Source organism: Halyomorpha halys, unplaced genomic scaffold (assembly GCF_000696795.3).
Source record: "Halyomorpha halys isolate HHAL.00 unplaced genomic scaffold, Hhal_1.1 Scaffold12.1, whole genome shotgun sequence".
In the NCBI taxonomy this organism is placed as follows: domain Eukaryota; kingdom Metazoa; phylum Arthropoda; class Insecta; order Hemiptera; family Pentatomidae; genus Halyomorpha; species Halyomorpha halys.
This window is the reverse complement of record NW_027109908.1, coordinates 1,460,387-1,476,342: the sequence shown is the minus strand read 5'-3', so window position 1 is coordinate 1,476,342 and position 15,956 is coordinate 1,460,387. Positions and strand designations below refer to the sequence as shown.

The window sequence follows — 15,956 nt, the reverse complement described above, 5'->3', positions numbered from 1 at the left end:
TAAAGTGGCACTTCCGGGCAGTCGATTTTATCGAAGAAGTTGCTGCCACATCCCAATATACCACATAACCTGTACCCATCTTAGTAAATAGATATTAATTTCAGTTTCGTAAGACTTTTCGTTTTTTAACTTAGCTATTAAAAGACACACACAAATTATTTTGCGATACTTTTTTTGTGGAGACTAAAAACATATATTTCTGTTGAAAACAATAGGAAATTTTGCACAATCTCAATATTTTACCTTACTGTACATTCCAGATATAGTATAGAATCTATGTATAGGTAAAACATATATTAATGTAAAATAAAACGTTGAAGTAAGAAGGTTAATAAACGTCAGGAAGCTTTTTGGAATTCCCTGATAAATGGCTTGTTCAATTGTTGAGTCACCTCAGATCAGTTGATAAAACAGTTTCTACATGTTTCGTTTTGTAACAAGATGGGATGTTTTTATGGAACTTTAAGGAGGTAAATATTAATAATAATAATAGTATTTAAGTATTATTATTACATAATGATGATACTTTGTATTGCATTGTGACTCCTAATTAGCTATGTTGTTGAATTACAATATCATGGGTTTGATATAAATACACTTGTGGAGGTTATTTGAACAGTTTTGTTGTGATGTTATTGTCTTCTTAATAAAATTGATTGTTCTTTATTAAAACAGTTTGGTGGTTTATTATGAACAAAGCATGGTGACCGTGGTGAAAACTGTTAAACCTCAGTAAGTTAAAAGTTTTTTTTTACTGTGTATATTAAGAACATTAGAGACATAAATGACCCAAATAGTGTTGAACAAGATAGCAGCCATAGCCCTTCAACAAATAAAGAAGAATTACCGGCAAAGTTGGATCCAAGAAACCACCAAAAACTTATTAAAGAATTTAATATTAATATTAAAGAATTGAATATTTATTAAAGATAATAATGAAAAAAAAACTGTATATTAGTGTTTGAGTGTTAGTTTCAAATGAAACTAATTTAATTTGGTAACTCATAAACAAATTACACTAAGTTTTGACTGAACAAATGAAACTAACACTCGAGCATTACCTTGTTCTACCCTATTTGGGAATTCATGTCTCTAATGTTCTTAATGTAAATACTTAGTTCTAAAGAACTAAAGCAAAAAAAATTTGACAACAAAGAAACAAAAAAAAACTTATAATGTTCACTGAGAACTAACAGTTTTCACCGCTGTCACCATGTTGTGTTTATAATAAATCACCATACAGTTTTATTATAGAACAGCGAGTTTTATTAATATTTTATTAAGAATCCAATAACTTCACAATTCAGTTGTTCATATAACCTTCCCATGTCTATTTTTATCAAACTTATGATATTATTGTAATTTTATAACAACTAATATATGAAATTGAATGCTATAATTTTAGGAATTTTGAAAAATTCTTTTTGTGTTTGATAGGCCGTTATTGAGGAAGGCTTTTGTTTTGCAGAAGCTTGTGTTGGTACAGGGTCATAATCATTACCATAGAATGGTTGCTAAGCTGAAATTGTCTAGGAAGGTTTGTACAACGTTGTATATATGGAATAGAGCTGGGTTTGAAAAGAGACCTATTGTAAATTGTACTGTCACACCTTTGCCAAACAATGGTTAATCTGTGTGGATGGTTGTTTTGGATTTTCTGGTAACAGTTGGCCAGAATTCGTATCCGACCTGTTGAGAGTCAGTTTTTGGGTAGAAATAAGAATGCATTTGTTTTTAGTTATTATTGTTTTAGTTCATTTCATCTTTTAACTACTGAAGATGAAATAAAATGGAAATTTTAATAAATAATTTCCCTAATCTTTGGAATCAATAATTAACTCTTATTTAACCTTTTTATTTTAAAATAATTATGATTGGTAATAAATTGTCAAATATTTTCAATTAACTTTAGTGGTTTATTTTGATTTAACATACCACAAAAATATATTTAGGTCTAGTTGTTAAATTAACAAGTACCTAATAAAAATTTTAGAACGAAAGTTGAAATTATATGTTATGTACAAGGCCCATATTTTTATGCAATGCCATATTTTGTTTACATGCTTCTATTTAACCACTTATCAAAAATCTATACTAACCAATGTATCCAGATGCAATTAGCCAAGTTTAATTTTGCATATATCATGATAAATGCATGTATCTGCATATTTGAACTATTTCAGTTAAATAAAAACATACATAATTAATCTGTACTGCTACAACCCATGAAGGGTCAGGGATGCAGTACTTAGTAAGGAAGTACTGTCATCAGACCAATAGTTGTGCAAGGAGGTGATTTGGTCAGAATCATAATCGGCCATCAGATTTTACCCCAATGAAGGGTACCCATTTTATGAGGACAATTGAACCCGGAGGATTGACCTACGGCTACAGTAACAGAATAAATAATTATCTGTCAGAGCTATATTCAAACATGGGTCCTTGGAGTTAGTAGCACAGTGCCTTACACTGAGCTACCCCACTCCTAAATAACAAAATAGAAATAATTAAATACAATAAAGACAAAATTCTAAATTATAATCGAAGGTTCATTTTTTTTTTTTCGTACCCCCTGATGAAATAAGTATGTAAGAATGTATTGAATACATACATATAGGTAGGTATATGTATATCTGATAGACCCTCCCCGCCCTCCATGGTAGCCTTACTTATCTGACTTTTCAAACAGGCAATTATAGCAAGTAGGTTGGTCGATGTACGACATGTCACAATCTCACAAGAGGAGATAATAACACAAAAAAAAGCTATACTTCCCTGCCGGACCAGCCCCGCTAAGACCCCCGGGGAGTGATGGTCCTATATCACTTTTGAAATATTAGCTTAAAACGGAAATAGGAGACTTTAAGATAGTTTAATCGAGAAATATTTAAAAAGCGCCTGAAATTGAAAAACAGCATGATATTCATTCAAAATAATTAGTAATATAACAATCTGACAAACGCTACCTTGAATGGGTATGGATTCACTTCTGACAATAGGAGTAGATTTTTTCATCCCCTGGAATTCCATTTTTCCTTTCTATCAACAATAAGGAACAAAACTACATAAGTTTAAGTGGCTACGAATTTACACCTATAAGGTCTGTTGCTGTAGAAGGATCATTCTCTAGTTACAAAAATAATTTTCAATTAAAAAAAAAAATTGGATTTACAGAATCAAATTTAGAAGTGCATCTTGTAATTAATTTTAATGCAGAAGATATTTCTGACATCTATTTATTGTGTCTATATCATCAGTTAGTTATTTAATTGTACTTATAATTTCAAACTCCTATTACTTTCATATTTAAAATATAGTCTCACATTCCATTTCTTATAAATGTATCTATTTTCTTGTTATTATTTGTTTTAATTATTTTTCTATTAATTTATTTATTGTGTCATCTCTTTCAATTAGTTATCTTTTATAAATACAGTCATTATTGTTTTTGTTACTGATTGTAAGTTTTATTATTTTTATATTTTAGTTTAAATAACATATCATATATTTTCAGCTGTTTAGTTTATTAGCTGTTATAATTATTTATATATTTTTAAATTATTTTTTTTAATGATTAATCCTTTCCCCACAATTATTTCTTTATTAAGAACCATTGATGGGCATGTTAGTATATTTTTGCTGCCTTATTGTCTATTTTAAGTTTTTCACCCTGTCGAACAGATCCGCTACCTTGGAATACATTTGGACAAGCTATTAACCTGGAATCCTCACACAAGACTGAAAAGACAGGAAACTGCACGTAGATTTCAACTATTACAGCTACAGCACTTACTAGACAAATGGTCTAAACTTTCAACACATTTCAAAAGACTGATCTACACGACTGTAATAAGGCCAATCTGGACATATGGAGTTGAGCTTTGGGGCTCCACTAAACCTTCGAATTCCTCTCGTATTCAATCCTTACAATCCAAAATCCTCAATGCTCCTTACTTTGTCACAAATAAAATCATACATAAAGACCTTAATGTTCCCTATGTAACCGATCTAGCCCTAACCAGATATCACTCCTTCCATTATAAACTCTAACCACTCAAACCCCTTAGTTTCTAATCTTGCATCCTCTTCCATTCCTGACAATCTTACTAAATGTATTATAATGTACAGTTGTAAATAGCAATGAATAAATATTAAGAAAAAAAAAGTTTTTCATCGTGACCATAGCCTGTTTCCTTCAAAGAAAAAAAGACAATACCCACAAAAGTGAAGCAAAAACGATAATACCCTTCGGACTTAGGTTTATGTTTGGATTAATAGATATGTCCGCCATTGTAATCTAAACTGTAAGAAAAGGTAGCTAGTGGTTGACTCTTCCTCTTGGTCCTCTGCATCCCCCCTGGTCTATCATATGGCCCTCCTTTTTAGCTTCACTTTTCCTGCCAGCTTACACCTTATAATCCTTCAATGTCTATTTGTGAGTATAATTTTAGAAGAATGATGTTTATTTCCAGACTTTTGGGAAATAATTAAGACCTGGGAATTTGTCAGGATAAAATACTTTCAAAATTATTCTACTATCCCATTAAAGATAGTATGACCATGATATATTTATTTGAGTAGAAAAGCAAAACAGTTGAGGTGTGCAGATTACGGCTACAATATGAAGAACGGAGTTAAAAAAAAGATGATACCAATTATTATTCTAATTAAAAAAGTATCTATTAAGTAATCAAAAATTGGGGTAAATTAACTGCCATTTTTTTCTTCCTGGGTCTTGTACTGTAATGTTAACCCCTCTTGATTTTCTAGTTTAAACACCCTTCATACCACCTGATTTATATAGCTTAGTAAATTGGTAAACATGATAACATTGGAAAAGATATTCAATGAGTAATTAATTATAAACAATAAAATCTATCATAGCATATAAAGGGGGTCTATGGTATCTTGTTCTTGGTTTAATTATATAGCTAATACATTTCTAAGAATTGTAAGTCAGTCCTCATTAGGAACCGATAGTGATATCTAATAGAAATAGAAATAAAAATACACAAATACATAATAAATTCTGTTTCTGGAAACTGCGGCAGCGGTTGAAACGAAATAAGCCATAATTATTATTATTATATGGGTGACAGACCATGGAGGTCTAAGTTCTCGCGTTTCTTGATGTCCTTTTTCGTTGGGTGGGTTCGTCACTCCCACGACTTTTTTTTCCTGAGTACCACCCATTGGCTAACGGGACTCACGAACGCCCGGGGGGAGGCTGCGAGTGAGTTTTGTATAATTTTATGCTTGTTAAAATCCCGGATGGGGCCGGGGTCGAACGCTAGCAACCTAGGATTGGCAGACAGGCGCGTTACCACGCTGCTACCGCTGCCCCGTAGCCATAAACATAACAAATATATAATGATTATTTTTGAGATTAGCTATGTATTTGGGTGATGAAATAAATAAAAGTAAGATCAAAAATTTAGTTATTCAATTTATTTACTTTGAGTATTCCGAAGATAATTAAATAAATCAGTTTGCTGCTGGGTACAGTACCCAGTTTGACCTGCAGTTTGTCAGTTGGCCGCCACTGTTCTTACCAACCGCAGTGCCATCGCAGTCCACTAGCTCCAAGTTCTTGTTGAAGCAAAGCCGCACTTCTAGAAGGGCCGATTTACGTTGGCTCTGTTAACAGGAATAAAATTGAACATTATATCAAGAACAGATATTATATATTTATGGTTTATATTATTAATGACGTCACTGGTTGTATTTAGTTTTATAGTTTCTTTGTCCTTACCGAATAATACCAAACCATCAGCATACCAAAGCACCGGTATTTTACCACCCAAAGTTAAACCATTTTCAGTATTCATCACACTTTTAATGACGTATTCTAGTGCTAGATTAAATAAGATAGGTAATAAAGAATCACCTTATTTTAAACCCGATCGGACCTGGAATTTCTTAGAATAATGATTACCGATTCGTACCTCATTAAAGGTTTCGGCCATGCACATCCGTACGAGATTTACTAACTTCTTTGGTATTCCCTTTCCGATCAGAGTATTGTATAGCTTCTGGCGGTCAATAGAATCGAAAACAAAAATTTGATCAGTAGCTGAACGATTTCGTCTAAAACCACATTGGTAGTCTCTGATAATTTCAATGACAAGACTCCCATTGGAGTCCTATACTGCTGCCTAATCATGGTTGGGGGTCAAAGTTCTTCATTTTGTGGGACCGCCACTCAATGAAAAAAGTCAACGTCCCAGGCCGAGTTCGAACCGGCACCGCCAATAGACATCAAATTGTATTAAGGCTGTGTCTTAACCACTGAGCTACGGGCGGCCCTACGATTACTTTCAATGCAATTTGAAATTAAAATTGAAAAAAAAAATATATATCCACAACAATGAACGCGTCGATCGATTGAGTGCCATAAGGAGCTATGAAGGAGTTTCATGATGTCATACCAAACTGGCATTGTAAACCAGGAGTTTATTGGATGAAAACGTAATTCGTTTTCGGCTTGAGTACTCCAAAAAGCAGAAACGAAAATTTTTTTTTCGAAGACCTGTGTAATTATTTTTTTTTTTTTTAAGGGAGGGGGGTGTTCTTGGTCTTTGCTATTACTAAATACTCACATTGACGTAGCAGATGATTTGCGGGTTCTTATTCACGACACTCTTGATTCCATTCCTGATGTTCTGAACGGTGAATTCTTGTCCAGGCTTGATTCCAGCGGCTCCTAGAATGTTGACCATGTTGTATTTCTTAGCCCATTCCAGACCTTGGTTGAAGTACTTGAGCTGTGTGGACAGTTCTGGAACGCTTGTGGCGCAAGTTCCGTGCTTGTTCCATTCGTGGGACCAGAAGCTGGTCTTGGCTCCTTGGTTGTGGACGTTTGTCCAGTAGTAGTCGAGCTCGTTCTCGATGCCCTTCACAGCGCTGGGGTTGAACGGGTTGCGGTAATCACAGTTACCTGGTCCGACAGTTCCCAATTTGGTTGGCCTGTAATCGATTAGCTGTTGTTTAAGGAACATAGTTCAAATATATTATTTATTAATCAGTACATCAAAAGTAATTAGATGCTGCCATCTACGGGCAAGCTAGGTAACCAGTTAGATTCTAGGAACCCATGAGAACTAAGTCCATGAGGATAGAACAGTGTTAAAATATTTTTTTATTTATTGATATTTACAACTGTATTAAAAAATACAACCAGTAAATTTGATCATAATGACATAATGATATGAAACTATCCAGTAATAGAACTCTAAAAACAGTTTACAATATAAGGTTACGAGGCCATCTTCTTTTCAGGCGCCTCGGAGGATTGCCAGGAATGGAAGAGGAAGCAAGGTTAGAAACTAGTGGGTTTGGGTGGTTAGGGAGTTTATTATGGAAGGAATAATATCGGGTTCGGGCTAGATCGGTTACATAAGGAACATTGTTTTAAAATATTAAATCACAATAGTACAAGAGCCTAAGAGAAGAAAAAAGTCAATTATTTAACCCCAATTTTTTATTACTATAATGAAAACTATGTATAATTACTAGCCAAATTTATGAGTTTCCCTGTCACGCTGTATCAAAACGTAAAACAAAATTAATCTTTCATTCGGAGCTCCCGAACTTAGAACTTAAAAAACTTCACTGAACATCATTTAAATTAGAGTAAATATAGTAAAATATGAACCGTAATATTACTATTTACGTTCAATAGTTTCCGAGGTATAGTTTTTAAAGAGCAACATTTTAAAAGTATTCACCGAAAAATCAGTATTTAGTGAATTTATTTTGGGAAATTTATATCTCAGGAACCATGGGACGTATAGATTTCTATTTGCACTAAATTTAAAGCTAGTTTAATGACCCATTAAGTAGTTTATAACGTATATCTTTGTAGGAGTAGTAGTTTTCATTATATTCGACCAAATAAATTCACAAAATGTTGATTTCTAGTTGTTCTGATATCATTAGACTCACAGACGCCTACCAGTGCTCAAAATAAAGCTAGTTTAACATAATAAGTTCTTTATGACACTTATCTTCGTAGAGGTAGTAGTTTTCTTGATATTTGCTAAAATAAATTGATTTATAGTTGTTCGGACAATAAGTTTGATTAATGAAAAACTTTATTTCAGAAACCATTGGACGTACAGATGTCTGTAAGCACTCAAATTACAGCTAATTAAATTTACTATAAAATAGTTAATAATGTTTATCTTTGTAGGAGTAGTAGTTTTTATGATATTTGACAAAATAAATAAATAAACTCAGAAAATGTTAATTTCTAGTTGTTCGTTTAAAATGTTAGATTTTTGAAAAAATATATCACCCATTCGATGCACATATATCTGCCAACACTCAAAATAAAGGACATTTAACTTACTATAAAGTAGCTTATGACACTTATCTTCGTAGGGGTAGTAGTTTTTATGAAATCCACTTATGAATATAAATTTGGCAAATGAAAATTTGTCCGAACAACTATAAATCAATTTATCTTAGCAAATTTCATGAAAACTACTACTCCTACGAACATAAACATCGTAAACTACAATTATATTTTTTCAAAAATTTGTTGAGACAAGGTAATATTTATTAAATAATGTACTATGAAGGATGCTTTATAGCTTAATTCCTCACTATTAAGCTATAAAGCATCCTTCATAGTACAAGAGCCCAAGAGGAGAAAAAAGTTATCTCACCCCAATTTTTGATTACTTTAATGAAAACTATGTATAATTAATAGTCAAAATTCATGAGTCTGCCAAGTATACGTTGGGGGGAATAAAAAATGGCGGCTGTTTCAAAGCTATAAAAAAAACTGATTTTTCATTGGGAGAGCTCTATATCTCAAAAAGTAGAAACAACACAAGAAAACCTAAGAGACCTTCATTTAAAGAAGAGCAAATTTGCTAAAATATGAGCCCTAATAGCGTTATTTACGTTAAATAGTTTTCGAGATATAGCTTTTTAAAAAGCAACATTTCATAAATATGTTGTATGGGACGTACTGAAGATCAGTAATTAGTGAATTTATTTTGAAAAATCTATATCTCAAAAATAGATTTTTCAAAATAAATTCACTAACTACTGATCTTTGAGTACATTCCATACAACATTTTTATGGAATGTTGCTTTTTAAAAAGCTATATCTCGAGAATTATTGAACATAAATAGCTCTATTAGGGCTTACAGTTTTGCAAATTTACTCTACTCAAAGTGATGCTCTCTTAAATTTTCTATTGTTGGTAGTTTCAAAGATATAGAGCTCCAAATAAAAAAATAATTATTTTTAACGTTTTGAAACAGCCGCCATTCTTTGTTCCCCCTATCTATACTTGGCAGACTCATTAACTTAGTTAAATATTAGGAAAACTTATACTCCTGCGAAGATAAGAGTTATAAGCTACTTTATATAAACTTAATTGCTAATAATGCTTAATTGTTAAACTTGAATGCTAATAACTTAAAACTCGAGTACTCATAGATGTCTCTACATCTAATGGTTTCTGAGACAAATTAAAACTTTTATCTGAATAACTAGAAATCAACATTTTTTTTTTTATTTTGTTAACTATCATAAAATCTACAAATACCAGGAAGATAAACAATATAAATTACTTCATAGTAGAATCAACTAAATTAAATTTGAGTGATTATAGGCGTCAGTACGTCTAATGGTTTACTGATATATAGTTTTCGCAAAGTTAATTAAAAAAACAATCGATTTTTCATTATTTTTTTATGAAATTATGCTATTTAAAAATCTGTATCTCGGGAACTATTAAACGTAAATATTTCTATTAGGGCTCATATTTTAGCAAATTTACTCTGCTTTAAATGTTGTTATATATGGTTTTCTAGTGTTATAGGTTTAGAGGTATGGAGCTCCGAAAATTTTTTTTTTTTAAGTTTTGAAAAAGGTGCCATTTTTTATTACCCCCTGACTATACATGGCAGACTCATCAATGTTTTTTGTAATTATACATAGTTTCATTAAATTGAGTTGAAATAACTGACTTTTTTTTCACCTTGCTCTTGTACTCCAAGGCCAGAAGAATCTCTTGGTTGCACCAAACCCAACCAAAGGGATTAAGAAGTGCAACTAAGATGAACTTTAGAGCATAGGTCCCCTTATCTATAATTAGTAAGATAAGTTATTGCCACCTTGCAAATTTGGAATGTAGAAATCTCCTAGAGCACGTATTATCGGGTTATAAAATAAGTTCGTAGCGTTTTTACTGGTGATTTTTTAAAAAAAAGAATACATATCCTTGTAAATATTTTTAATAAATTACATATGACCCATTTTGATCTATCACATGCCATCTTTCAGGTAATTTTTTGATTCCGTCCTTTCAGAACTTCTCAGATTTTTGCGCAATGAACACTCATATGTGCGTTTTGCTGTCCTCGAGCGAATTAAAGTGTTTCCCGTTAAGACGATTTTGAAGGGCCCGAAATAGCTGATAATCTGTTGGAGCAAGGTCTGGTTAATAGGGTTGGTGGTTATAGAGATCGCATCCCAGCCAAACTCCAATGATTTCTGCCGGGTCTGAAAAGACACGTGATGACGGGCCTTATCTTGAAGGAAAATTTTGCGATTATGAGACACAAATGATTTGAGACTCTTGCATGAGTATGTTAAGCGTTTCTGTGGTATCCCGTATCGTAGAGTGAGAGCTGTCTGCGACCAATGCTTGAATTTTGTCTAATGTCCTGTTCTGAACCGAGCAAACCACTTACGGACGGTGCTTTCTCTTAAGACATCATCGCCTTATATACTGCAAATTTTGTTAACCGTTTGTGCAGCAGATTTTCTTTCGGAATAAAAAATCAGTAAATTACGAAAATGAATTTTTTTCTCTTCAATTTTGAGCAAGCTAATTACCACTTAAAGATAAGGAATCTCGGTTGAAACTGATGCATAAAAGTACCTTAAGTAATCCTTTTTTAGAATTTGTAAACATTATTAACCAAGTAAACATGATTTTATAAATCAAATAGAGGATTAAATTGAAATATTGAAAACGCTACGAACTTATTTTACAACCCAATATTTCTCAGCACGGCGGTAGTCTGAAGGTCAGTTTTATACTTCCAGCACTTTTCCATGAACTGTCTCATTACAAAGATCTGATTCGTTGTTCTCCTACCCCTGCGGAACCCGCATTGGTATTCCTGCAGGACATTCACGCAAACTCTTTAACCTCTGAACCAATATGTAGAAGAATATTTTGTGCGATATTCGTCTGTAATTTTCGCAGAGCAGTCTGTCTCCCTTTCTATGTGTAGGGTAGATTATGCTTGCCTTCTATTCCGCTGGCATGTATTCTCTGTCCCATATATCCTCGATTAGTAAGTATAATTGATTCTTCAACTCCTCTCCACCATTTCCAAAGAATTCCGCAATGAGAAGATCTTCGGGTATTGATCATACCACTTACTCGATTGAGATCGATTCTAAATCAGACATTTTTTTTGCTCCGGTGTCATGTCAGGGTCCATGCTTCTTACATTCAGTAGATCATCAAAATGTTCCTCCCATCTGTTAATACCAATTATTTTTTCTTATGTTTTTCCACGGTTCATATGTCTTCATTTTTCACCCTCAGTTTTTCTATTCGTTCAACTTTCTCTGTTAAGGATTCCCTTTTTTTCTTTTTTATAATCGTTTTGGATTTAATATAAATATATCTTTGTCTGGGAAGAGCCCAAGAGGAGAAAAAAGGCAGTATCTCATCCCAATTTTTGATTACTTTAATGAAAGCTATTTATAATTAATAGTCAAAATTGATGAGTCTGCCAAGTATAGGTAGGGGGAATAAAAAATGGCGGCTGTTTCAATACGGTATAATAAATTAATTTTTCATTTGGAGCAGAATATCTTTAAAACTACCGACAACACTAGAAAATCTAAGTGGACGTCATTCAAAGAAGAGTAAATTTGCTAAAATATGAGCCCTAATAGAGTTATTTTCGTTAAATAGTTTTCGAGATATAGCTTTTTAAAAAGCAAAATTTCATAAAAATGTTGTATAGGACGTACTGAAAGATCTATAGTTAGAGAATTTATTTTGAAAAATTTATATCTCAAAAACTATTTGACGTACAGATGTCTATTAACACTCAAATTAAAGCTAGTTTAATGAGCTATAAAGTATTTCATGATGTTTTTCTTCGTAGGAGTAATAGTTTACATGAAATTCGCTAAAATCAATTGATTTATAGTTGTTCCGAAAAATTTTCATTTGCCAAATTTATATTCATATGTGAATATCATAAAAACTACTACCCCTGCAAAGATAAGTGACATAAAGTACTTTATTGTAAGTTAAATTTCCTTTAATTTGAATGTTGGCAGATATATGGTGCGTTTTATGGATCTAGAGATATATTTTTTCAAAAATCCAACATTTTATACGAACAATTAGAGATTAAGATTTTGTGAGTTTATTTTGTCAAATATAAAAAAAAATACTACTCCTACAAAGATATTTTCCTTTATTTAAGCAAATTTACTCTTCTTTAAATAATGTTCTCTTAGATTTTCTAGTGTTGTTGGTAGTTTTTAAGATATAGATAGAGCTCCGAATAAAAAATTAATGTTTTTTTAAGGTTTTGAAATAGCCGCCATTTTTTATTCCCCCTAACTATACTTGGCAGACTCATCAATTTTGACTAGTAATTATACATAGTTTTCATTAAAGTAATCTAAATTGGGGTGAGATAACTGCCTTTTTTTCTTTCCGGCTCTTGTACTAGTGGGAGCTTGGAATACAAGCTCTAATCTAGCCTCATTTCTAACATTTAGGGCTGTTGCCTCTTCGAACCATTCCTCACTTCTTTGCCTTCTCTTCTCTCCAATTAATTTATTAGAAAATTCCTCAATAGATTTTCTAATTTTATGCCATCTCTCTTCAACTTTCCCAACTTTACTTACAGATTCTTTAAATTGGTCGGTGATATCTTCAAGTTTGAATTTTTCCAAATCCTATTTCTTCCTATAATGCCGACTCTCGGATTTTATGTTGTATGTTAATCGCTCTCTAAACTTAACTTTGACTAAGAATTGGTTTCAGTCGCAGTTAGGTCCACGGGCAGTCTTTACATCAATGTGATATATCTGGGTTACTGCACCATTTGGGGCTTTCCATGCTCCATGTAAAATGCAATTAGTATCAAGAAAACTTATTGTACATTAGGGTATCCTATAAGAATATGGTATAAAGAAAAAATTGTGAAAGGACCAAATACTTTGAAACAGAATGTACTTACCATATTCCATGGACGGTCCATATATTCTTTGGATACGCCCTACAAGAACGTCCCTTTCCTTGCTTCCAACTGTCGCAGACGGAGGTTGGCCAGCTCTGGGTGAAGATGAGGAGGTCCCATTCATTGGAGCAAAGACCTAGGCTAAAGAAAGCATCAGTTTTAATCTATAGGAATCATAGGTTCAATTTAACTTAAAAGCATTTTTTTAATGTGTGTTCAAACTGGTAATATTTCATTCTTAACATAAACTTTAATGATCCATTTTTACTCTGAACTTTTTATTTTAAAAAACTTCCAACGTTTCGGCCCTTAGGCCATTTCCAAGGAGACAACCTGTAAAGATTGATTTCATAATATTACTATATTATATCCTCACATAATACTAATGTTCTTGAAAATACTTCAATCATTGATGTCATAATTCATTAAATAATAATAATAATAAGTATAAACCCGATGAAAACAGACTTTGTGATATTTGATCTGCAGAAGGGGAAGCAATCCAAATTATTACCCTCCTTCCGAGTGAGGAACACCGCACTAGCGCCATCTAACTCAATAGTGTACCTAGAGAACAGGCTGGACCGCCATCTTACCCTATCCACTCACATCTACCATAAAGTAAGACAGGTAAGACGAAAAACCTACAGCCTCCGTCACCTTCTATTGTCACCTGCTCTCTCACTTCGTTTAAAATTATTACTTTTTTTTTTAATCATTTATTTATTGCTATTTACAACTGTATAACATATATACAACAAGTAAATTTGCTGTAGGTGAGATAGTGACATGATATAAACATGTGGAGAATCCACCCATTGATAGAATCCAATAACATTTCTAGAGGAGAAGATCTCGAGGCCATCTTCTTTTCAGATGCCTTGGAGGATTATTAGGTAATGAAGCCAGGTTAGGAACAAGTGGATTTGGGTGGTTGGGAAGTTTATCATGGAAAGAATGGTATCTGGTTTTGGCCAAATCGGCAACATATGGGGCATTGAGGTCATGATGGATGACTTGATTTGTGATAAAGTAAGGAGCGTTAAGGATTTTACGAAGGATTTTGGACTGTAAGGATTGGGTTCGGGAGGAATTTGATGGTTTAGTGGAGCCCCAAAGCTCAACTCTCAGGACACTGTGCTGCGGAAAATGGTGAGGTCTACGTCACTGAGAAACACTAAACCACCACAACTTCACGAAATTTTCAATCTCCCGACTGTACCCGAGTTTATGCAACGAAGGCACATCAAGTTCTTCGACTCTCTGAAGATCAACATCAACCCGCTATTCCACACACTTTCGCTCTCTACAGCTCCTGTCAGGTGGCAACACTGTAACCAGTGACCAATCACAACCAGTGCAACAGACACATTTTTTTTTTTTTTTTTTTTTTTTTTATTGATATTTACAACTGTATAAAAAAAAAAAACCAGTAAATTTGATCATAATGACATAATGATATGATACAGGAAGTAGAGAAACTACCCAGTAGTAGAACTCTAAAAACAGTTTACAATATAAGGTCACGAGGCCATCTTCTTTTCAGGCGCCTCGGAGGATTGCCAGGAATGGAAGAGGAAGCAAGGTTAGAAACGAGTGGGTTTGGGCGGTTAGGGAGTTTATTATGGAAGGAATAATATCGGGTTCGGGCTAGATCGGTTACATAAGGAACATTTAGGACTTTATGGATGGTTTTATTAGTAACAAAATAAGGAGCATTGAGGATTTTACGAAGGATTTTGGATTGTAAAGATTGGATACGAGAGGAATTCGAAGGTTTAGTGGAGCCCCAAAGCTCAACTCCGTATGTCCAGATGGGCCTTATTATTCTCATGTAGATCAGTCTTTTGTAATGAGTTGGAAGTTTAGACCTTTTGTCTAGTAAGTGCTGTAGTAGTCGGAATCTGCGTGCAGTTTCCTGTCTTTTCAGTCTTGTGTGAGGATTCCAGGTTAGTCGTTTGTCAAGATGTAGTCCAAGATAACGAATCTGTTCTACAGGGGTAAGAAGACACATTTTTAAACTTAGTTTTTAGTTTTACTTATAGTGTCATCACAACCTCAAGCGTGCTCCAATACTTGACTCTCTACTATGAAATCAAATTCAGCCCATCTCATCACTGCAAAGTCTCCTTAAAATGTAGCCCTACTAAAGTAAAAGGAGAAAGCGTAGACCTTATACCCATATGTATATATTCATGACTATCATGTTTTTTTCTGATTAAAGTGGTTCTAAAAAAAAAATCAATAAATCTTTTTTTGGAGGCTAATTGCCCATGTCTTATATCTTTATATCAGGTTAGAACTTTGTTATCTCTTTATTACAAAGGTTAATTTATTTACAATTTAATTACATACAAAACAGAGTCTTAACCTGTTGAAGGAAGTGTTGAGATGGTTGTATTATATCTGAACAATGCCAATATAGGTACAGGTGTTCAATATAGGTAACTACAACTACCAATTAGCCTGTAGAAAATACAGTTTAATGAATTATGACATCAATGATTAAAGTATGTTTAAAAACATTAGTATTTTGTAAGGAGCTAATATAGTAATAATATGAAAACAATTTTAACTGGTTGTTTCGTTTAAAATGGCCTGAGGGCCGAAACGTTGGAAATTTTTTTAAATAAAAAGTTGAGAGTAAAATTGGATCATTAAATTTACGTTAATAATAATATAAAGCACTCTCAAACAATCAATATATTATA

At 33.0% G+C, this 15,956-nt stretch overlaps 2 protein-coding genes across 5 annotated transcripts in view; one reads left to right on the top strand and one right to left on the bottom strand.

Annotated features, from left to right (window-relative positions):
* The first annotated feature begins 318 nt into the window (after positions 1 to 318).
* LOC106679233 (uncharacterized) overlaps positions 319 to 15,956 on the top strand; it is a 44,906-nt gene continuing 29,268 nt past the window's right edge. For 2 of the 4 annotated variants that reach the window (XM_067048077.1, XM_067048073.1), the window contains exons 1-2: positions 319 to 470; positions 1,438 to 1,537. The gene's annotated coding sequence lies outside the window, so the exon portion shown is untranslated. The remainder of the gene's footprint in view (positions 471 to 1,437; positions 1,538 to 15,956) is intronic. The other 2 variants (XM_014418260.2, XM_067048074.1) reach the window with 1 other exon arrangement.
* The window catches only part of LOC106679252 (ribonuclease Oy), a 24,562-nt gene continuing 14,039 nt past the window's right edge, over positions 5,434 to 15,956 (bottom strand). Inside the window, exons 3-5 of the mRNA XM_014418293.2 lie at positions 13,246 to 13,386; positions 6,600 to 6,966; positions 5,434 to 5,637 (exon numbers count right to left, since the gene is read on the bottom strand). Coding sequence (XP_014273779.1) covers positions 5,485 to 5,637; positions 6,600 to 6,966; positions 13,246 to 13,386 — 661 coding nt within the window. The 3' untranslated portion in view covers positions 5,434 to 5,484. The remainder of the gene's footprint in view (positions 5,638 to 6,599; positions 6,967 to 13,245; positions 13,387 to 15,956) is intronic.